This window comes from Dermacentor variabilis, chromosome 8 (genome assembly GCF_050947875.1).
Source record: "Dermacentor variabilis isolate Ectoservices chromosome 8, ASM5094787v1, whole genome shotgun sequence".
NCBI lineage: Eukaryota > Metazoa > Arthropoda > Arachnida > Ixodida > Ixodidae > Dermacentor > Dermacentor variabilis.
The window spans coordinates 27,126,002-27,149,729 of NC_134575.1; the positions used below are offsets into that span (position 1 = coordinate 27,126,002).

At 48.9% G+C, this 23,728-nt stretch overlaps 1 protein-coding gene across 1 annotated transcript in view; it reads right to left on the reverse strand.

The window, feature by feature from the left end:
• Positions 1–1,910: 1,910 nt before the first annotated feature.
• The window catches only part of Myo10A (unconventional myosin 10A), a 132,401-nt gene continuing 110,583 nt past the window's right edge, over positions 1,911–23,728 (reverse strand). Inside the window, exons 39-54 of the mRNA XM_075701573.1 lie at positions 18,853–19,046; positions 17,883–18,007; positions 16,459–16,594; positions 15,943–16,015; positions 15,693–15,769; positions 15,506–15,588; positions 14,255–14,385; positions 13,618–13,712; positions 12,472–12,646; positions 9,906–10,138; positions 8,249–8,313; positions 7,326–7,465; positions 5,681–5,730; positions 5,453–5,536; positions 4,570–4,704; positions 1,911–3,499 (exon numbers count right to left, since the gene is read on the reverse strand). Of these exons, the coding sequence (XP_075557688.1) occupies positions 3,386–3,499; positions 4,570–4,704; positions 5,453–5,536; positions 5,681–5,730; positions 7,326–7,465; positions 8,249–8,313; positions 9,906–10,138; positions 12,472–12,646; positions 13,618–13,712; positions 14,255–14,385; positions 15,506–15,588; positions 15,693–15,769; positions 15,943–16,015; positions 16,459–16,594; positions 17,883–18,007; positions 18,853–19,046 (1,910 nt within the window). The 3' untranslated portion in view covers positions 1,911–3,385. The remainder of the gene's footprint in view (positions 3,500–4,569; positions 4,705–5,452; positions 5,537–5,680; positions 5,731–7,325; positions 7,466–8,248; positions 8,314–9,905; positions 10,139–12,471; positions 12,647–13,617; positions 13,713–14,254; positions 14,386–15,505; positions 15,589–15,692; positions 15,770–15,942; positions 16,016–16,458; positions 16,595–17,882; positions 18,008–18,852; positions 19,047–23,728) is intronic.

The following is a 23,728-nucleotide window of genomic DNA, read 5'->3' on the forward strand; positions in this document are numbered from 1 at the left end:
CGGCAGGGTTTCTCAGCGAACCCACCAATCGCGCTTGCTCACCAACTAATGTCGCTATATGTGTTTAGAAAAAAGCCACAGTTTCGCTCGAAAGGCGAATCATCCATTGCGATAGCAAATTAGTGGACAGCTATACGAAGTATAGCAGTTTTATCGACCGTATAGACTTGTAAACTTGTGTCACGCACGCACAAGCAAACATGAACGCATCTCACTCGATGACCGCAGAATCTCGCTGTCAAAACGCTGGTGTGAGGAAGCGCGGCAGCAGCAGCGAGCGAACTGACCTTCGTGCTGCGTCTCGCATCGACGCGAACCAAACCGCGAGAACATAGCGCGCGGCCGGACTGTCCCCGTCGCAGGTGGCTTCCAAAACACAGAGGCCCGGAGTAGAACGCTTCCCCCTCCCTTTTCTCCCCCCCCCCTGGATCCTTGCGCGCGACGGAAGACGGCGCGCTTTCTCCCAGCTTACCTCGCTTGCGTGCGCGAGATTCAGCCGCGATCGCCGGTTCACACTCCCTATTCTCCCCCTCCCCCTCGGATCTTTGCGTGCGACGGAAGACGGCACGCTTTCTCCCAGCTTACCTCGCTTGCGTGAGCGATTGAGCCGCGATCGCCGGCTCACCCTCACATGTACCGCACGCGACGCACGGCCACAATCTTATCGCCCTTGGACTTTGCACTTACCGTCACGGCGACGGCAGAAAGGCGCTTGGAGTGTCCATATAATTGCTATCGCAATGAAACAAATTCTTTGCTAAGCGCACAACACTGTTTTTCTCCGCTCCGGTATTGTTTAGTATTGCCTCCGACATACAGGCACAGACGTCGCCAATTTTGGAATGTGCACGATACACAAAATCTCGCACAAGCTGCCCAGCAGCAGCACCCTGCGACACATGGCTTATCGAACAGATAATTCCTTCAGCATCGCATTTCACTCGCGGGGCTGTACATCTAAATGATATCCATGCCGGCGACTTTCGACCGGACAGGTAACTCCGACTTGGTGAAGTGTTTATCCTTAGCACACTTCAGGAGTGCGATGAGGATTTTAAACGAATCATTTGCACTGGAGCTGTGAACTGTATACCGCGTATCGCACACGGTATGCGTGTCCTACGGAACTTCAGCCAAAATTAAAACATATGCCAATGCCACGTAGTTGGCCAGAACCAAAATAACGTTGTTTGCCTCTCTTGGAAATACTGATTATTTTTTGCAATTCCCCTAATCACATAATTACTCTTCATAAATTACTAAACTTAATTCACAAATGTTATAATTAGATGAAAAGTGTCGATGACAAAACTGTAGAGCAACATGAAAATAACTCCCGATGCAGCTTTCTGTTGCTCAATACGTGCTACATGCAAGTTTTTCCGAGCCTGAAAGAAGCCCGCAAACACATGCAAAATCGCCGGGAGTCTGGCTGCTCGAGGCGCGTTGCGTGTATTTGCGGGCTTTCGCGGTCTCGGTACATTTGCTCAATGTGTCCGGACTGTCTTACTAAATTCAGGACTGTTCGCAACCCTGTGGTCCACGCGTCGTAAGGCCGAGTTCGGTCGCTTACATCTAGGTGTTGGACAATAACGTGCGTTCTAGAAGGCCATTCTAGGAGCAACCTTTCCCAACTTCGAAGTCGCTAAAAAAATGTCGGCAAATGTTCTGCCACACCGATAAGAAAAGTGGCTGGTCGGCGAATGTTCACTGTGTTATTGATGCCTTCAGAACAGATCGACGTTATGACGCATTACTGGCCATGGCCCTAGCAATGGCCCTTGGTTGACGACGTAACGGAAAGGACACATCAATAACAGCACCTATCTTTTTTTTTTGCCTGCTGTCTCGGTACAAAAAAAAAAAAACCAAGATTCAAAGAAAAAGAAGTGACAAGTCACACCGGGATCTCCAAGACTCGCGTTCTTTCTTTATTGCGTACTGTATAGCACACAGCTTGAAAGCAGCCTTTCTGCTATTACACATTCCAGAACACCCACAGCGGCTGGCTAGTTGTAATCTTGTTACGTCGCGTGGAAGAAAAGAAAGGCACGTCAACACTGAAAAAATCTGTTAAAAGTCTAAGGCACTAAAGAGACAGCGGCAATGTCTCCTCCTCACCCATCTCCAGAGTTTTTCAGAAAGGCTGCTTTCGCAAGCGGGTAGGGGGAGAGGGACAAATAGATATATATACACACGCGTACGTATATAAACACACATAGATGGTGGTAGTCAATTTATCCTAAAATAATCGAAGAGAAGGAAGGTTTAGTGAACAAAATTCTTAGTTCGGCGCGAAAAGTCCTGTTCCCCTCAAACGCCAGAGAAAGTTTTTGGCAGCTGTTGGCGAAATGGGAAGCACTTTCGGCGTCGTCACCTTCCTTTCCCGTATATTTTTCTTTAATAACTCGTACAAACCGCGAAAAACTATGTTACGCGAAGGTAGATGACGTAAGGCAATGTGTTTCTAACCCAGGACAGGAAGGATGACATTGGAAAGAGACGCCCAGCTGGGAATCCGTAGTTTTTCATACGACGTCTATACTTCTCCCGGTACAAGGAGCTCCGAAGCGACCGACGGAGCATTTGTAACAGGAGATTCGCGCATGCGCACTCGCTGCCGGTACGCAATCATGTTAACGAGATTCTTTGTCCTACTTTAGTACGTCACTTTTGTGCCAAGCGTCCACGCACACGCACTAACACCCGTTACGCTAAAAGAAGGAGAGAAAGACTAAATGACCCTTTTGGCAACAAACAGTGCGTAAAAAAAATAACAAAAGACGGTTGGATGACGAGACAACAAGAGCAGCGGAATGTATTAGAGAAAAAAAAAGATGCTCCACTTGTGCAAAAGTTTCCCCATTCGTGAGTTGTACGTCTAGATGGTATACCGTCGGCGTAGCGATATATATATAAGGCACTATTTTCTCTTTCTGCCTTCAACACGAGCTCGGACGATAAGGCGTGATTCTAAGGACCACTTTGTCAGGCAGGCGCCTAGGTTTCGAAAACGCAACACAGATAAGCAGCGCGCGCTCGATAAGAAGAAGAACAACAAAAAAGGCCGTTATACGAGGTCACGTGGTTTCGGCAGAAGCCTCCATCCGGGCACAACGGAACATACTTCTTCCAACGTACCAACTTCGGGCTGAAGAAGAACGTCCAGGACACACACACTCACATACACACACACACATTCGAAACGTCGTTGGACGGGAACGAAAAGGTATTCGTCTCTACACAAGACGCTGTAGCGTCGGTTGTGGGAACGGGCGGAGTTACGACCGTAACTGGATGACATTCGCGGTCGAAGTCGGTTAACAGAATGCACTGAAGTCGATGTATAAGTTTTTTCTCGTCTATCGTGGCTCGTGGTACTTCTTCACTTGAGGTTCCTGGACAGGGTGACGTCCTGCGGGGCACCACCATGTTGGATGCCCTGGTGACTCTGCTGGATGTTGATGTACTGGCGCACCAGCCTGGAAATCTCGTGAGCCTAGAAGGATTTGGCGAAATGAAAAAAGAAGGAAGATCCCTCAGGATACCAATACGCAAACTTTATCAAACATACACAATCATGTGAAGCGTATAAAATTGTTAGAGAAACTTTCCTGAATCCCGCACGAATATTAAAGAAAATGCTCAGCCGCACTCACGATCGACATCCCGGCGCTGATTGAGCTGTTTTGCTCAATACGGGGAATTTTGAAACGAACTCGACACTTCTATTACTCTGCCTGTGGCAAATGTTGGGAATTACCCTAGTTTTATGATACAAGGGGTCGCCGAGAGCTATGCCCAATTGCTTTTTGCACAGTATTCTGAACTTTCAAGATTATACCAACGCCATTTATTAATCCCGTCACCATTAACTGCACGCGATGTGCTCTGTTCCTGCAAGGATTCTTCTTAATTCGTCTTCCGTTTTTACTGTAGGAAAATTCTCGAAGTCATGCTTCTCCGTCTGGCCATAATGGGTATAAAAGGTGCACACCTTTCAGTTGTGTTTTTTTTTTCTCATATTTTTTGCGCGTTTAGACATGACACACAAGAGGCCTCGAACAAGATGGCACGATTCAGTGCAAGCACTAAACGTACAGGCGCCGACAAAAGTGGTATACTCCACGCAGCGGGAGCCGGAGCAAGGCAAACTAAGGCAAACTGCATCGCAACGCCATCTACAGGCAGCACCTGGGATCGAGACAGCCATTGGGTGCCCTTTATTATCTGCAGGCATGTCGATCCCAGATGCCGCCTGTAGATGGCATCGCGATGCAGTGTGTCGCTGTTCCGGCTCCCGCTGCGTGACGTATACCACTTTTGTCGGCGCCTGTACAACTTGCTATTGTAAGTACAATTTTGCTCCAGTACTGACACCTCGGAAGCACATACGACGCCGCAAGACACTCCCAACAAGAGGGTTCAAGAACCAACGCAGACACCACCACCTTACGATCGCAAATAAAGGTGCTCGAGGAACCCGGACGGACGATTGGCGGAAAGCGTAATCTATGTGTGGCCCTAACCCCCGGCCTGAAGAAGATAACACATTGGAGGTAAACTTACCTGGTCTGTCTGAATGCGCGTGATCTTCTGCACCATGAGGTTTCCGCACTTCATGTCCAAGAAGAGGGTGCCGTCCTCGGCACGAACCTTGCGGGTCGATATCACCTCCGAGAACGGGTACATCCACACAGACTCCTGCGCCAGCGACGCGAGCAAGACACGCGCGCCGAGAACGTCAGAATACTCTACATTCTTATCTGTATACTCTTATCGTACTCTATACTCTTATCGTGGATCGTCTTGCAGGAACGGCCCGTTTTACAATGTAAGCAGATGCTCTACAAACAAATATTGCAGCAGAAACAATCGGAAGGTCGACTAACAATCGCGGATGCGGTTCGCAAGTGCTGACGTAAGAGTAAGTTAAGTAAGAGTAAGTCAGCAAGTGCTGACGTTGGCCTGAACAAGCCGCGTTCGAGTACTCTGCGCACTTCGCGGCAATACATGAGGCGTCTTGAATTTACCGCTTGCCTGTATCACGTGGCGAGGGCCGTATCTCGGCGAGCTTTTCCACGATTAGGCTTCGGAGACGTCACGCGACACTCCATAGTTTCAAGTTTCCTGCTTCAACGCCTAAACAGAGCGGGTGACAACGAACCCTAGCCTCGCACCCTTTCACATCGTCTGTTTAGACTGTCTTCCACGAACGGGAAAGAACTGAAGAGAACGCGCTGTGTTAGAGGAATAAGTTCACTAGAGGTTCAAATGCTGTCTGTGCGCAGAAAACGACGGCTAATAGCCTTGTGCGACGAAGGCGTTTTTTTTTTTTATGCGTCATGCGCAGACACGTTGTCGGTGCGAAAACACAGATTCCAGCTACAATCCTAGAGGCGCTTTTCACTGATTGTAGAGTCGGATGAAACAGATAAATGGCGGAACTTACATGCGTGACGACGTCGAGGAAGTGGATGCCTTCCCTGTTCAAGGCCAGTATGTGCTCGGCCGTCACGTTTTCGTTTCGAATCCACTGCGATAGAGAGAAGGAAGAGAGAGAGAGAGAAAGAACAAGCGACACGTGTTTTCCATCGATATAAGGAGAGCTCAGAGACTCCGTGACAGAAGCCATTAGACGAATTACTATCGGCAATAACCCGACGCGAACATCGCCTACCTTGACTGCGAAGAAGCAGGATCCGAAAAGCGGCCATCTCTGTAGAATGTCTGCGCAGAGAAGTAGGCGAAGGCAGCGTTAACACTGTCACCTAGTAGTGACGGTGGAGAAAGCAGCATTACTATGAGCGACAGAACTAGCGTTTTCTTGGGCGAACCTGTGCCCTCAAAAACGGGATATAGTGAAGGAACAACGACAGCGGGGATCACATCGGCGATCGTCAAAAATCCGATCTGCCGGCTTTCACGCACGAGTCATCGAAGGTTCCAGAGTAATCGCCGGTGCCCGCGTGTCTTACACAAAGTTCTACATAATTCGCGTGGCACATGCAATCGGATCACACAAGTCTCAGTGAAAACAGAGCAGACAGAACCACCGATAACATTCGAGAAACTTCCGATACGTACGGGCGCGGACCGCGCTGAGCGATAACATTTGTTAGACCGTGGAAAGCGGTCGCCCGAAGAAGATAAATAAATACACGCGTCAATACGAACTTCTTGACAAAGGCAATTCCAGGTCGAATGCAAAGGCAAATCTTGAAAGCCGCTATCACAAGGTGTAGCGCTATCATCACCATGAGTACGTTAAAGCGAGCCGACAGAGATAGGAACGTGGCATACCTATTAGTGACAGCCACAGGACCCTGCCTCATGTGTCGTTTTGAAGCACTCGAGAATATTCACAAACAAACTAGCCTTGCTCATCATCCCACTGCATTACCTCCAGTATGACAGGCCAAGAAAACGAGTGTAAAAGGTTCTTCGTAGGGCAGAGAGCACCATGTTCCGAAAAAATTCCCACGGTCTCTTGTGTATAGTTTTGCCGAACAGAGATTTCCACGAGGACTCCAGCATCAGCTAATAAGTTGTGTATGAAAATTAGTGCCCTCTCAAACTATACGCAACAAACAAGGACAGACGTGAAGCTCTGTGACGATACACGCAGTGATGCACAAGATTAATTCAGTAGATGTATGCTAACTCTCAGCATGCATGTGTCAGGAAACGCACAGTCACATCGTAGTGACGGTGAAAAATCAAACAATGTGCCAGAAGCGTGAGCTAAGAATAACTCTCCGCTCGGCGAGCGCTTGCATCCAGAAAGACAGGCAACGCTCAAATGACAATGACAGCGGTTGGCCCAATCGTCGATCGTTGAATCTAACTTCACGCGTACCGTGGGTCCGCCATTTATACCTGCCTCGACGAACGTAATGGGGTAATCAATGGCTGCTGGTGCGAATTGCATAATGTACATACAACACTATTCGCGACCCACACGCTTTACGATCAGAGACCCCTACAGAAGTGACGACAACTGGACAGTGGCCAGCCTACCGTGTGGGCAGAGCAGCGCACTGACCAGGACAAAGCGGAGATGCGCAAGAACACACGGCACTCGCTGCTTACACGTGTCTCTCCGCTTTGTCCTGATCTGAGCGCTGCTTCACCCACACGGTAGGATGATTAGTCACCACACCCGCCCAACTTTCCACATCGCTGAAAAAATCGATAACGGTGATAGTCGACACGTGGCAGTATATATTAGGACCCCAACTAGCACAATCAGTCGCTCTTCTGATAACGGCTGATTTTTTTTTTCCCGCTGCCAACGAGGTCGGCTTGTGAGAGCCCCGACTGACCTAGACACTGCGCCTTGGCCTCCGTGTTGGTCAGAGCCATCATGTCGGCCCAGTTTCGCTGGACGAGGTCCACCCAGTGCGGCGGCTTCACGTCTTTGCTCGCCAGCACGGGCTTGGGCAGCAGGTACTTCACTTCGTCCCTGAAAGTCGTGGAAAAAAAGAAAAAATCGGGCAGGGTTCAAAGCAATAGCTTTCTATAGCTACTTCCACAGGGTTTTTGCGGTTCGCGCGCGGTTACCTGACGCGGTAAAGGGTTAAAAAAAAGTGAGGAGGAGCGGAGGAGGAGGAGGAGGAGGAGGAGGAGGAAGCGGTAGGCGCGCCACTGGTTGGCGCAAGCGATGATGTCTGAGACATAAGCTTCGTTCTTTTTTTTTTCGTGTGCAAATTGATCCGTTCAACAAAATATTGCGTTACAAGTGAATCAATTTGTAGTAATTATGCATGCGCGCGGAGTCTTATTAGATTCCGCGTTTAAAGAAGTAAGACTGCTTCAAACTTTAGGCCAATAAAGGAAGGTACGACGCAAGTAAATATTGTAGTCACCAGTACGTCTGAAGCCACAGGCACGAAGATGAGACAAATCCATGTACGTATATTAACCATATTTTCCCATACTTGCTGAGTGATAAGCATAACGTCAAACCCTCTAGTAATTTTAGTACTTAGATGAACTAGAGTAAAGCAACATACTAGTACTAATGCTTCTTGGGTACTATAGGCGCGAACGCACACAAGAAAGAAGGAAAGAGACGGGACAGCGTGTGTGTTCTTGTGTGTGCTCGCACCTAGTACCCAAGGTGAATTGTGACCAACTCGCCCAACAAGACGTCGTTTTAATGGTACTCATACATTGCTTCATTTTAGTAGGAAACGCTTTCGCTGCTGTCACAGCAGAAAGAAAACAGAAGGCTCGTCGCGCTCACTTGGAGGGCACGTGCTGCATGTCGGCCGCCCTGTGGAGCAAGGCCGCTATCCTCGCGATGTCCCCCTGCAAAGACAAGCACACAAGCGTCAATCAGATGGCATCGACGGCCCAGAGCCGCGATGCCTTCCACGCAATACTTACGGCACATTAGCACGACGCAATGTCACATGAAATTACGCGATGCGCATGTGCATGCCTGTATCTTTTTCTCTCACATGTGACCCGCTATTTCATTTGTTCACGAATGCGGGCGGTGAGCAGACGCTCTACGCTTCGTAGCGTTAATTGTCCGTTATGTGTGAAACGCAGTATAACCCTAGCATGTCTACAAAAAACGGACCACATACGGGGCCTGTCTGGATTGCCTGCGAAACGACAAGATCCCTTGTTCGCCGCCGTTTGGTTTATTACACTCATTGGTAACGGTTACAAATAGGCCAAATCAGTTACTCCGATAAGTTTCAATAAGAAAAGCTTTCCGCCAAGAACGAAGACTCGGCAAGGATAGGTCTGCCCATCGAAACGCAGCGAACAGAACTATAGGCAGAACGACTTTGTCGGACCCACTGCCATAGATCGGATAGTCCGGGTGATTCAAAGGTAACATAACAGGTGCAAAATAAAATTTAATTAAATGCGCAGGTTCGACGAGCTAGGCTCACGATATGATTATGAGGCACGCCGTATTGAGGGACACCGGATCCATTCTGACCACAACTGGGGGTTCTCTAGCGTGCACCTAAATCTATGGGCACACGAGCCATTTTGTGGTTGGCCTCCATGGAAATGCGGCCGCCGCGTCGGGGATCGAACCCGCGACTTCGAACTCAGTAATGCTACGCCATAGCCTCTAATCTACCACGGCTGGTCAAGCACAAATTCAAACAAGAGAGGTACCCACGAAGATAGAAGCTTGATTGAAGTGATTAACAGCGGTAGAACAAAGAAGGTTCCCAAGACCCAACGCTTCGAGAAGACAAGTTCCTTTGTCTAAACGTCGGCTTCAGCGACATTCCCTGTTCGATCACTGCTGGGGTCATATGCATACATTCAGTAATTCGAAAATATACACAGCCTCTTCCGAACGGATTTAAAATTTAAGCGATTAGTTGATTTCTTCGTAAGACTGCTTCCGAAAATGCGAAGAAAGGGGGTTAACCGAGGGGCCCGATTTTTATTAGTCACACCATAAGAAGCCAACAAACATTGACACCAAGGACAACATGGGGGAAATTACTCGTACTTAATAAATGAAATAAACAAACGATAAATTCATGGAAATGAAAGTGGATGAAAAAAAAAACAACTTACCGCAGGTAGAGAACGATCCCACAACCTTCGCATGCGAAGGTTGTGGGATCGTTTCCCACTTGCGGCAAGTTGCTTTTTCATCCACTTTCTTTTCCATTAATTTACCGTTTCTTTATTTCATTTATTAATCATAAGTAATTTCCCCTATGTTGTTCTTGGTATCAGTGTTTGTTGGCTTCTTATGGTCCAAAAATGCGTAATTTTCAACGACAAAGAAAAGAGAACATCAAATTTACGGCTCAACAACAACAACAACAACAGCAAAAGCGATATCATTTCGCGACTGTCTCCTGCCTGCTCGACGCGTTAACGACTCTTCAAAATGACCGCTCTGTCCCGCTCACCAGCATCGGGTCCGGCAGGCGGCGCCCTTGCGGCTGGACCAATAGCAGCCCTTCGAGGTAGTCGGGCGCCACCTGGTTGAAGATGAGCTCAACGTAGAGCGGGTTGTCCAGCCGCAGCGGGAAGAACCACACCGAGCGGCAGAAGATGAGGTAGAACACGTGACCGTTCTTGATCAGCTCCGTCGTCACGTCCAGGATGTACTCCTCGCGGCTCAGCGGCATCGTCAGCGGATCTGCGCGCGCAGCGACGCGCGGGCCACCCTGGTGAGCCACTGTGTCTCACGCCGCGATAGCCAAGCTAGGCGATTAGCCGCTCAGCCAAGCCAAGCCAACAGAAATTACTGCTAACGCGCGAATCGAATGCCAGGAAAAGGATCGCAGCGCTGGCAGACTTGCGCCATCCTATACTCTTCTGCGCTCCGTCTTCCAGAGTTGTGTAATATTTCCCAAGCACGTTTATGAACAAGCCGTCACACCATCTGCCACAACGGCTACATTTGTCATTGAGCAACTTGGTCATTACTGGGTAATTTCAAGTGGACCACGAATCGACATCTATACGGAACTGGCGGCAATACGGGAGGCTGCCCATTTTATGAGAAACCCAGACACATCGTGAATGGACGGTGTTCTGCGATGCCAAGTCAGCATTGCAGGCACTAAAATGCTCTTTAAAGGAACGGCCATATTACCTGCTCGATCTGGAGCTCACTGAACTTCATCACAGTACCCTGCTAGATGACCACTTCATTACTTTTTTAAGGGCGCCTGGCGACTGTGGTGTGATTGGCAATTAACTCGCTGACGGTGAGGCAAAATCGGCATTCTAATCCTGTGATAAAGTGGGGATTGTCTACTCGTAGAAAGGACTTTGCATAAAGCTCTCGCTCTCTCTCTCTCTCACTCGCGACCTGACACCAACTAGGTGATCAGGGCACTCACGGACGACCTTACAAAGACATACAGAGCCCACGCTGACAAAATCCGCGGACGACTACATATGATCGGCCCACACGGTGAATTATGTTTGCCCCCGAAGGTTACGCGGAGCAAAGCGTCATTGATACGTAGGACTCGGCTAGGCGCTGCCTTCAAAAACCCACTGCTACGCACACCTCATCGGCCAGACAGTCGAACAGCCCTGATTGCAAAGGAGATTGGATAATTCCCTAGCCAGCGTTGGCAGGCAACCACCGTCAGAGGGCGCTAATCTCGGCGCAGGGTCTGACACTGCAACTTCAATGCGGACAACGAAAGCGCTGTTGAACTTTCTGCGTGACACAAAATTAGACGAACGGCTCTAGTAGGGCCACTGTTTTATGCACATAAGCATGCACCACTTCTCTTACCACCATACATCCCAGTACTTTCACTCCCCTTCTCTTCCCTAGTGCAGAGTCCCAGACTAGAGCGCACCAGTTCAGGCCAACTCCCCTGGCTTTCTTATCAAAAAAAAAAAAAATCTCATTCTCTTTACGAACAAACCCAACATACGCGGATACCTAAATCCAACTTCACGAGCCTTTATTATTGTGTTTACAATTATGTGGGCACTCTAGGCGAATGTGCACCGTCGTTTCCGGCTGCATTTCAAAAATTCAAGCAAGCCGTATATGCAAGACTCCTATACTATTCAACCGCCAAGGCTGCTCAAACCAAGTCGTACTTTTTTGACTAAATAATGCTCAGAATCTTTGAGAATGACAGCCTGTAAACGAATGCCATGAAACATAACATTCATAGTGTAAGGCTTTTCTCTTAAATATTCTCAGACTATCAGATATTAAAAAGTGTTAAACACTATTTGCGCTCAAACATGAAAGTGGCGTAATTTTACTGGTGCGCATCTTTCTAGGCAGTATATAGCGGAGACTGCGCGATGCCATCGCAGACCCTACACGGCGTGTTCATGCTATTAAGGGCGGCAGAAATTTTTACGCACCCATGTATGTCGCATCTGCGTTAGTCGGATTGGCGTTTAGTTCGAACACCCTCCGAGGAGTTCAAGCGTAACACTAAACTTTGCTATCGTTGTCAGTGCTAAGCTGCCAACGTTTCTCTATCACTCTATCACTATGACTCTATCACTATCTATCTATCACTATCTGTCAATCAATCAGTCAATCTATCTATCTTTTTTTTTTGCTTTTGGCACACATCGAGCGCGGTCGCCATGCCACGAGCTCAGCCGCTCACAAATCATAGCGGTTTGTAAACACAAGTCCGGACCAATTGCGATAGCGCAAATATTGGCGAAATCGACCAATTGTAGGCAGTTCACACCAACAAGAACTTTCGTGATTTAGGCCCGGGCTGCGTTTTCTACCCGTAAAGTGGTCGACGAGCATTGCAAGGCTGGCATCTTTTGAACGTAACAAGCAGCACATATCTTCCTTCCTGTACTTAAGCCTTCCTGTACGCACCCACACACAACCGTTCGCCATATACTGTCAATCACGGCCACGTTACGTCTACACAGGGATACATGAAGTATGGCTTCGGCCCACGATGCACTCCCGAAACGACCGGGAGCTGCACTCGAAAGACGCCAAGTCGTTTGACTCACCGCCTTCGACGATGCAGTAGAGCGAGAACTCGTCCATCTCGGTGCTGCCCCGGACACCCAGGATGCCGCAGATCTCGTCTATGATGTCCTCCACCACGGTCGTCGACTTTGTGTTGATCACGCGCTCCGTGCCACCGGGCAGCCGGTAGATCTGCCGCTTCGAGTTGCGGCCGGCCTGCGTCGAAGACGAGACGACGGTTTAGTCTGCTTGCCCATTGTGCCTGTACATAGGGGAATCGCTCCAGCCGCTTCAACGGCACGATATGTGCGTATAGGTTGGCACACTTTAACTCTCGAGTCGTGAGCACGCTCACTGACAATCACACGCGCTCAAGTCACGGTCGTGAGTGCGAGTACAAACCAGAGTTAGTATTGGTCGAGTTTCGTTTGACGTCAACATCAACAGCTACCGGATGGTACGCTGGTCAGCCGCCGCTATTAGTCGCCGCTGCTCAAAATAAAGGATAGACGAGCCCGCGTGTACACCCTTACACTCTTTTTGAGCGCCAGAGGTGCGAGTAATAAATCGCGATTTACACCCTTATTGCAAGGGTGTAAACTGTAAAAGGGTGTAAATTAATGTCGCACTCGTACACCCTTTTAGACATAAGGGTGCGAGTAATAGACCGATTTACACCCTTATTCACTTTTAAGGGCGTAAACTATTTCACAGCGCACCGGCCGCCTATGCAGAGCGCGAGTGTGAACGTGAGTGCAGGCGATTAAGAGCTGGCGTACGAACGCTAGTGAATACCAGTGAGGGTGAGTGAATGCGAGTATGAAAACACGAGTGAGTGCCGATGAGTAATTTTGGACGCAAGTGAAAAGTGAGTATAGGCGCTGATGAGTGTGCAGTGGACACGTGCCAGTGCCAGTTAGTGCGTATCCCGAAACAACAACAACAAAGAACTAATGGTGAGTTAGTGTCCACCGATTCTGCCGACGCATGATGATGCGCAGCAGAACTGATAGTTGGGCGAGTTGGTACGAATTCATAGTAAAATATTTTACGCGCACAATTGACAAGGACACAGTGTGGTCTCCCTTCACCGTGTCCTTGTCAATTGTGCGCGCAAAATATTTTACTATGAATGATACGCTAGCTTTAACGGCAGGGAACGCGCGAAGACCGAGGACGTTACTCACCGATATGGCCGCGATCTCCTCGATGCTGGGGACGTTCTTTCGGCCTCCGTACTTGAACGTCTTCCTCAGGTTCTGCAGGCACACCATGGCCGTGCCTGTGGAAAAGGCAAACGGAATCGCGTGCACCGCGGCTTCGTTCTGCGAGGTTGTCATATGTCTCTCGTTGGCACAAAATATGGGCACGCGACAGCGGTTTTCACAACAACCCGCGTGTATTGGTCTTTTAATTTGCCGCTGTCGAGGTTGCAGTTCAAGTTGATTTTTCGATCGCACGCTCGACCGTATAAAAACCTCCTCGACTGGTCGCTTTCGAACGCTAGCGGAACACATGCACATGGTCCACTAAGAGCGCGGCGAGCTCTGACGCTTCCTTTGAACTGTGAAGGCAACCGAAATTCCGCAGAATTCCGATCACGTGGCGTAAAATGTACCATCACATAAGAGTTCGTGAATTTCGTAAAAAAAGAAAACAACGAAAAAAAGAATGAAGAAAAAGGGGGAAAAACCAGAGGACTGCCATTTGAGTTCTGCGACTCGGATTTCGGCGAAAAATCCACGACAGTTCTCTCACTGTATTACGCAAACGTGCTGTATAAGCCCGAGCTACGTCGTCTGCGAACGGACGGTTTTCGCATACCGTGATAGGCCCTCCGCTTGTCGTAGGCGGCTGCCTCGAGGAACTTGAAGAGGTACGGCTTGAGGTTCTCGGAGCAGTCGAAGTAGGCGGCCACGATGGAGAACAGGCGCCAACCTCGCTGGCAGCTGTCCCTGGAGAGAAGCACGCGGGAAAGCACACATGCAACCGGGCGTGTTTCGACGGGCCTCGAAGGCGTGAGTGCGCGGCATGTACATTTCGTTTGTCGCGCACACCGCGTTACCGTACCAGACGGTAACGAACCAGTGCACCCGCGAGTGGAACTACAACATCGCGAACTGCCTTACAACTGACTACACACACAATAGTGTCGCTAACAGTATTTCGATGTCGCAGGAAGGAAGCAAGAGCGTGGCTTACCGACTGTGTGAACGAGCCAGCTAAACCGTAACACAAAAAAATGTGATACACGATCGATCGAACGGGCAAGCTACTATAGTTACAGTACTAAAAAAAAAAAAAGAGCAAAAATCGAACTACGTACAGTGCGCAACTATGTTGGCGTGCCAGACAACTTTTCACTTCCGACTATAAGATATAATGTACAAAAGCTATGTGGAGATCCGTGGGAGAGATTAGCACGCTATTCGCTCGCTCTTGAAGCATGAACTCTCACGTTCATCAAAAAACGCACGCTCACGAGTTAACGTGCAGACATGCGTATAACGGCGGCTCGTGAAAAAGCTATCGTTCATTTTAGAAATAAAGCTATCTGCGATTACGATAGATTCTGGGGATTTACGTGCAAAACACCACGGTGTAAATATGACAAGCCGTATTGGGGAACCTCGGAATGATTTTGGCCACCTCCGCGGTTCTTTAAGGTACAACCAATGCTTTGTACACGATAGTTCTTACATTTCGTCCCCTTCGAAATGCGGCCACAGCCGCGGCCGCGATCCGGACCCGCGACCTCGTGCTTTATAGCAGCGTAAAGCCATAGCAGCTAAGCCAGCGCGGCGGGTCAAACTTTCTGCAAGTTCATTACAAGCGGAACGATTCGGTGGACCTAATCTAATGTCAATACCGTGTTATGAGTCAACAATAAACGAAATAACCGGCATAACGGAGGAACAGTTCTGCCCCACTTCTATTGCGAGCTGTGCGTTGCGCAACCTTTACAACGAAGTTACCTGTATACCGAACGATTTCGAATGCCCCCCCTCCCCCAGGCACTTCGTTATAAAGGTGCTTTACTGTATACACAGAGAGAATCCAACAATTTCCACTTACGGCTTAGAGCTCTTGTTGCTCGTCGTCTGCTTTATTATTTGGCAATAGACTTCATCCCGCAGGGCGGGATGCTTATGGCAACTCTGAAAAAAAAAAAAGGTTGTCAGGAAACGAGTCACGCTGCGGGTCCTGTTGGAAAGTCGAGCTCTTTCGTAAAGTAAAAAGAAAGCCGTTTGGTTGAACTTACAACTAGGATAGAGTAGACGCAGTCCACTTCGGACTGGTTTTTCGACATGGGGTAGTCACCCATGTAGCGCATGATAGCTGGCGGAGAAACAAAGAAAACAAAGGCTTGTATTACGTATTGCAACAGAACAGCGTGGTTTCTTTAATAACAGTTGTCTTAGAATCTGACTGTCGCTTAGTATAATACAAGCGTCGCATATGAACAGATCAAGCGGAGGAACAGTAATTGAGTGCAGCAGACGGACGCTTACATAGGAAACTTTCTATGGCAAGCTTGTTCAGTTCAGGCGACTCGAGGTTCAGGAGCGAAGCCTTGATTGGAGACTGAAAAAGAAAGCAAAGAAAAAATGGGCGCAATATAAACATGCGGACGATAACAGCGCTACACTTCAATGGGCTGTAACACAGCATACACGATGGTAGCTTAGAACCCAGATGTGGCTGCCCTTCCTTTGATGATGAGAGGTTTGTCTTCAGCATCGAACCTGAGTCAGCTAGATGTCCTCATCTAGCTGATAGCTAGATGATCTATCATCATCTATCATCTCATCTAGCTCATCTATCAGCTAGATGTCCTCATCTAGCTGATATGTCCTCTTATGTTCCCATCGTGTTTTCTGTTATTGCGCCACCTTCAACTCCAGCCCCAGCGTAGGGCAGCCAGCCGAGCTCAGCCCTCCCTTCAAAGCTATCCTCCTCTCTTTCACTTTCTTAGCTGGAGCATGCGGCTGCAGGCTACGCAAATGGTGCGGCCCGCTATAGCTGACCTTGGAGAACTTGATGAGCTGGGCGAGCTCCTTCCAGGTCCAGTCGGAGTCCTTGCCCTTCTTACTGGCCTTGAGGTCCTCCAGCATCTTCAGGGAACCCCGGAACGAGCCGTTCTGGTCCCGGAGCATCTCGTACCTTCCACGGGAAGGGAAAGTGTAGGAAGCCTTACACCGACGGCGAGGGTAATGCCATAAAGTCGATAACACCGGTGCGCAATAAGGCTAAGGACTGCGTGCTATGTGACATCTATGCGATGACACCAAGCCAAACTCCATTAAAGAGGACAACGTATTCATTCATTCATTCATTCATTCATTCATTCATTCATTCATTCATTCATTCATTCATTCATTCATTCATTATTTGTTTGACACTACACGATTATCGCCATGCAGGAGACTAAAGGCGACGTTAGGGGTCGCCTGACTAGGCCTCTAGCATCACACTGTAAGTTGACCACACAACAGCATTGCAAAAAAGAAAACAGGAGTAAAATAACATTGTTAACACCTAGTAAGATAAAATATACAGCAAAATAGTAGCAAGGCGAACAAAGAAATGGATCACATGAAAAACATCTACAAGTGTGCTTTCTTTAGCTGCACCAATTTTTTTTTAAAGGTTGCCTGTGGCAGATAATACGATTACAACCCTTGATCTAAACTACTCGGTGAGGCGGCCATTACTTCGAGAAATCAAAATGGTCGATTTAATAATTAACGTACTTACGCTAATTGAATTTTTAATTAATAACTTTACGCCGCATATTTGAATCTACGAATTATGGCCGCTCAGATCGCACGGCGTATCCGCTTGGAACGAATTCTCTGGACAGCATCAGTTTCTAGATATTAATTTTCAACGTGTACGTCGAAATGCATCAGTGTTCCAGTTACTTTTGTGCTTCAATGCACGAAATAGAGGTTTCTTAGATAATTAACGGCAGTAGCAGCACTTTCTGCCGATGATGTTAAACTTAATCAATTAGAGATTCCCAACTGGTTCTGACGCGAGTCAAATGTCAATAAGATTAGAGAAAACCGCCTGAATGCAATATGTTAGTGAACTCGACTACTGACGGACACGATTGCAGGATGATTATAGTGCTAAAATAACCCAAGATTACGACCGGCATTCGAACGGACTGAGTTACCCACTAGAAAGAACTAACAGGGCGAGTGGGTGCAAACAACACTGGTACAGCGTCACCCATCAAGCCGTAGGGAGCAGCACTGATTGCATCGGCACGCAAAGTACAGTGGAGTGTCACGTGCATCCCAAGATAACAATATCAGCGGTGCCCTTATCGACGGCGCTCTGAATGCTGAGGTGCGTTGCACGGTTAGGGTTACGAAGAATCTAGCTCCAACGGGTCCCGCCAGGGGGCCATCGATGGAACACGGTTGTGCAGGTCCACACTCACCTGTCGAGGCTCTCCCTGAAGTTGAACATGGCGTACTGCAGCATGCTGTGCTTGCCGTCGGTCATGTGGCTCTCGACGCCGTTGCTCGGCTCGATAGCGGGTTCTTCCAGGCTGTCGACGTGGTCCTGGACGCAGTGCGTTCGAGCAAATCATGTGTCATGTATGAGCATGGCCCGGGACCGGCTATACACCATACGTGGCCCATACCACGAGTGTCAAACCAAGACTTTGAGCACTGTTTCCTTTTTTTTTTTCATTTTGACGAAGGCTTGCCATGTGTCACAACGTAACACCGACGTCAGAATGTCAGAATTTACTGGGCGCAGAAGTCGTACTGACGTCACCCGCTGCGTTCCGCTTATGACGCGCGGTCACTCGGGCGAACACGCTGGTGGCAGCATAATCATCGGGAAAGCTTTTGTTCACTTTCTTAGTCGAAAAAAAAAATAAGGCGTCACGGTTTAACACACAACCACAAGGTGTAACCACCAATTCTGCTGTTCCCGGATAAGTCTTCTGGCATCCCGGGATTACATACGTGTGCACCTGCGCTACGTTAAGTCTTTTCAATAAAGAGTCGAAGTAATACTTACGGAGTACTAGTATACCGAAGACGCAGACGTGAGCATCTGCGTTGGTAGAGCCGTCTTGTGGGGAAGAGTTTAACCAGAGAGGACACAAGGCGATTACCAAACCGCATTCTACTTAGTTGCTGGTGCCAAGCGTCGACAGCAACATGTCTTTAACGTGCGGATTATGGATTATATTGTTTTTTCCTACGACGAAGACGGCCATGTTATCACAATAATGTTCGTAACGCTTTGTTAAAGCATCACAAGGTGTCGCTGCTGTTGAAGCCTCTGGTAAATCGCGGTATTCCGTAAAGCGTAATAGGCCACAGGGACAAGCTGACCCTGTTACGATCCCCTTTGATGAATGTCAAAGGTGCCGGATGAAGGGAAGTGCACACCTTAGCCTCGACCCAGGTCGTTGCTCCGTTGAGCGCAGGCGCGTGTTCTGACGGAGAGCGCATGTCTCCCCGAGCACCAACAGCAGACGCCGGGGCCGCCGAGAAGCCGTGCGGTCGAGCAGACGACAGTGGCGCCACGTACTCGCACGGGAACAGGCCGCTGTCGCCGGTGTCCGTGACGCCGTACAGCCAGCCTGCAGTCAGCGTGAACCAGCGCGTCTAGAAAACGTGCTCACAAACAACCCGTGGTGGATATATCCCGTGTCACTCTGTTGCGTGAGGCCTACTACTACTACTACAATGAATCTCTTCACTCTCTTGCTCCACCGATACAATTGGATCGCGTCGCCTTGGCTAGCCTCAAAGCTTTAATTACCCAGTGCATATTGCAACCTTTTCGGATTTATGCTATTGCGACACCAATCATATGGACACTCCAGGCGCATTTCTGCCGACGCCGTGATGTTCCGTATAAAGTCCAAGGGCGATAACATCGTCGCCGCGCGCCGTTTGCTGTATGGGCGAGTTAAAGCGTGCGAGGGTGAGCCAACGATGGCGGCTCAATCTCGAGCGCGCAAGGGAGGAAAGCGGGGAGGGAAGTGCGCCGTCTTCCGTCGCGCGCAAGGCTCCGGGGGAGGGGAGAGAGGGTGGGTTTCCCCTCTGGCGGTTGCTGCGTTCTGCGATGGGGACACAGTGTGCCGAGTACCGACAGCCTCGTGTGCGCTATGTTTTCGCCGCTTAGTCCGTCTTGAAGCAAGATGCAGCACGAATGTGTTTTCGCTCGCTGCTGCTGCCGCGCTTCCTTACTCCAGTGTTTGGACAGAAAGTTTTCGCGGTCATTGAGTGAAATGTGTTCGTGTTTGTTCGTGCACGCGTGGCACCATGATTGTTAATTTAGTCAGTAACGAATGCTACAAGGGTATACGGCCCGTAAAGCTACTATCCTTATTTCATACTAATCTGGTACCGTTATCGACTATTGTTGTTATCGTTACTAGTGTTACTATCGCGCATCAGTACAATTTTGACCATGTTGAAACTAAATTCGTTGTACATGAATAACTTAACAGGACATTCCAGAGTAATTGCACGGGGCCTGCTCTTTTTACCTAACAGCACTTCGCGCTTGTTTCAGTACACCTGTACATTTGTCCCACTGTATACTCTAATCGCCAGGAGAACGTGTTTTTCACTTTATTTATGTACAGATATGTTGCGTGGCTTGCGGATTATCGCCGAAAAGCACAGCGAATTGGATACACAAAATTAATTAAAATACCATGACTACGCTATCTTGGGATACGGGGCGCAGTCAAAGGACAAAATTGAGGTCTTATACTCGCCTGAGCAAAGGCATGCGGACCAAGGATTCCGCGATAAAGCCACCGAGATGCGGCGCCTGATTTAGAGCGATAATCTATCGCTGAGATGGAAGCGCGATTGTGATAGTGCACGGGTCCCTGGGCCACATGTTGCTATGCGTGCGAGCGTCATCGTTTCAAATTTCGGTTTTGAGCGATCGCCAACAAAGATACATTTCGTCGCGTCCTCCTGAAGTACTTCGGTGTGCTTTTAAAACTTCGGCTAAACTTAGCCGGGATACCCTGCATAATCAGAGCACGGCCAATTGTCTAAGGGGAACTCTCAAGTGCCTTTATATACACCCGATGCCTCGATCGCGTTCGCGGCAGTGGCATGAATGCCAGAGACTGCTAAGTCCCCAGTGTGCATTAGGACGATCTTGCTCAACCAAGATGCTGAAAGATCAACAAGTTAATCAATGCGCAAACCAAAAAAAGAAGAAGAAAAACGCACTCATTCATGTAACATGAAAAAAGAAAAGTAAAGAGGAGTGGACTTATTTATTTATTATAGTATAGGTTGGTGTCCAAGTTGCAATCCTGGACGACTACTCACTTGGATTAGCGGAAGCCAATCTCGAAGGCGTGCTTTTGTGCACTGCAAGCGCAGAAAGCGATTACAGGAGCCAGAAACACGTCGTAGCCCACATTGCTAAGGAGACCACCCATTGAAAACGTTGGCGACAAATATGTCCCTAGCTCTTCCGCAACGCTATATGATTATCACATGATATCTATACCATTATCATCATAATCATATCATCATCATCATCAGCCTGGCTACGCCCACTGCAGGGCAAAGGCCTCTCCCATACTTCTCCAACTACCCCGGTCAAGTGCTAATTGTGGCCATGTTGATATTTATATAAGCTACATAAATTAATTTGTGTATATAAATTATCAGTTGATAGTTCGCGCTTGGTGTCCTGAGTATACGTGTACGCACTCCAGTCTGTACTATTCATTATTCTTGCGCAAAAACTCGTAACCAACTCGTCATCAACCTGTAACCAACTAGCCCACTGCAGAATTTTCCTTGCCTATATAAGCCTCGTGCACCGCCTATAGAGGCGCCACTGATAGCCACCTAGCGGGCGCTTCCAACAGTAGGTGCGGGAGCAGTAGCAGACGACAACTCTTTGCAGCAAGGATGGCTGACGTTCGCGGCTGCGATTTCTCTTTTGTTCGGGTGCCAGGCTGCTGCTTCTGCGGTGACAGTTGTAGGGAAGACACTGACCTCTGTGGGAGCGGGTATGAACACGATGTTACCGGTGTTTGGGACAACATGGTCCACATACGTGCCAGGTGCGTCCCGCAGCCAAACGCCATGAACCCCATCTACATGAAGTGGAGCTCATGTTAACTGGCCGATAAATTCTGTTGAGTAATGCGATCTCTCGATAGCTTCTTTTTTAATTCTACCCTTGCCGTAATGCTGCTCCTGTACCTCAATAATTATCACCCGTCGTTAGTGCACACTTATATCAAACAAATCTGCACGGTGCGGTGTCTTCATATGCCATTGTGATTCTTCTACCGATGAATACATGCGACATCGCCGAATAAGTGCAGTTGAAGACGCCTCAAGAAAAGTAATTGCGAATATATTGATGGAAACGCGTACACTAGTCAACGAAGTCACCAAACGCACGAGTTAATAAAAGCGCGTGTTAGTGCTGTACCGCCGATGCAATTTTGCTGCCTACGCCGATGAACTGCCGTTCCCACTGCATTTTTTGCAATTTTAAATTTCTCAAGGGAGCTGCTTGGAAACGTACAAAGCTAAAGTCTGACTAACTTTTCCGTACTTTTTTTTTACATTACTAGAGAGAGGTGCCACATGATATATTTAAAGGCAGAGCAGCGCCAGTCAAAGTAGATGAGCGCTGGCGGCAAGGCCGGGTCTAGCCCTCTGCAACGTAAGCATAATAAGAATGAATTCATTTGAGTACAAAATTCACATGCAAGAAGGGACTACGTTGTGAAACAAACAAATCGCTCGGCGTGTTAAGTCTGCTCAGGCAGCATCGAGGTGTGATGACTTCCCAAACGTGATGCGAACTTTTCAGAGAGAAATGGAACAAGAATACCATATGCAGCAACTATTAGCAATTCTCGCCCTGAACTGCCAATTTTCAAAACACATTTCTAAGAAAAACAATATCTAAGATGCCCTTGGGCGAAAAGAATCGATCTGTTAAAGAAGGATTTCCTTGGTATCATTCCGATAAGACACAGCGTGATTTATATCCTTTACAAACGAGCAGGGGTGAAAACCTCGCAGCTCAATAGAATCAACAAGAGTTATGCATGGAGCAACTAGGAACAGTTAAACATGTGCGAAGCCACGCATAAAATAGATGTAAAAACATGAAGTGCGCGACAGCTGGTGCGAGGATTTACCGGGCTACATAAAACCAACAATTTCAGTTCTTGCAAACTTCATTAGCTTTAACATACAACACAATGCGCTCGTGCAGTCGTGCTGCCTAGCTAGCGCAACGCGGTAAAGAAGCGGAAAACAATGTAAGCGGCAAACAGCATTCCGAACTTTAGCGAAAAGCCTTTAAACCGCATGCTGCACTGCAGACGAACTTCGTCGCTTACGCGTCTATGATCGAGTGGAAAAGAACACCGACGAGACAAAGGAAAGGATGAGAACAAGGAATTTCCCGCCGAAGCGACGATCCATTTTTGCTACCGTTGCTCCCGCTGATGAGGCTTTGCGGGGAATGATCAGAACCGTATCGCCGGCACGTTTTCGCCGGTATTTGAGCCCCCCCCTCCCCCCCCCCCCCCCCACCCTGCAACAATTCTTCTTCGACATTCCTTGAAGCGTTGGCCACCCCACACATGCGAAGGGTGTTGCCTATTTTGCTCTGAAAACCTGAATAAGACAGAGAAACCCGATCAACGACGCAACAAACTACGGCGCGCGGCTGGCTCCTCTCCCGTGTGTTTTGCGCAAGGCCGCCACCAGCGGCGCGTCCATCGGCGCGCAATACGCGCATACGAATGCACGAATGGACACAGTTGACAAAAGAATATCTAAACGTGCCACGTGAACGGGCGCCATTCACCAAGGGGCTCTCGTCAATCGACGTCGAACGTAACGACACACCCCGAGAATACCTTGGACGGCGAGCACGAGCTGACCGACGGCCTTCCTCGTCTGCGCGGCGGCGTTCCTGAACACTTCGGCCAGGGCCCGGGGCCGGTCCGGAGACTGACCAGCCGCGCACAGCATACCGCACAATTCACACCTCCATACACGGATCCACTGTCCACTGTGCGTCGTATATCCCCCGTTGCAACCAAGGCAGGAAACGAGGGGGTGGGGGACGTGTCAGTGCGGCCGCGCGGGGCGTGATGGAACACACGCTTGTCGCACCACGAGCACCACCACGACGCCAGAGGAGGCCGCTGTCTTCGTCGTCCCGTCCCGTCAGTGGGCCACGGCCGCACGCAGAGCGCAGCCGCTTCGCGAAGCAGACCCAACCCAGTGTCCCGGTGAC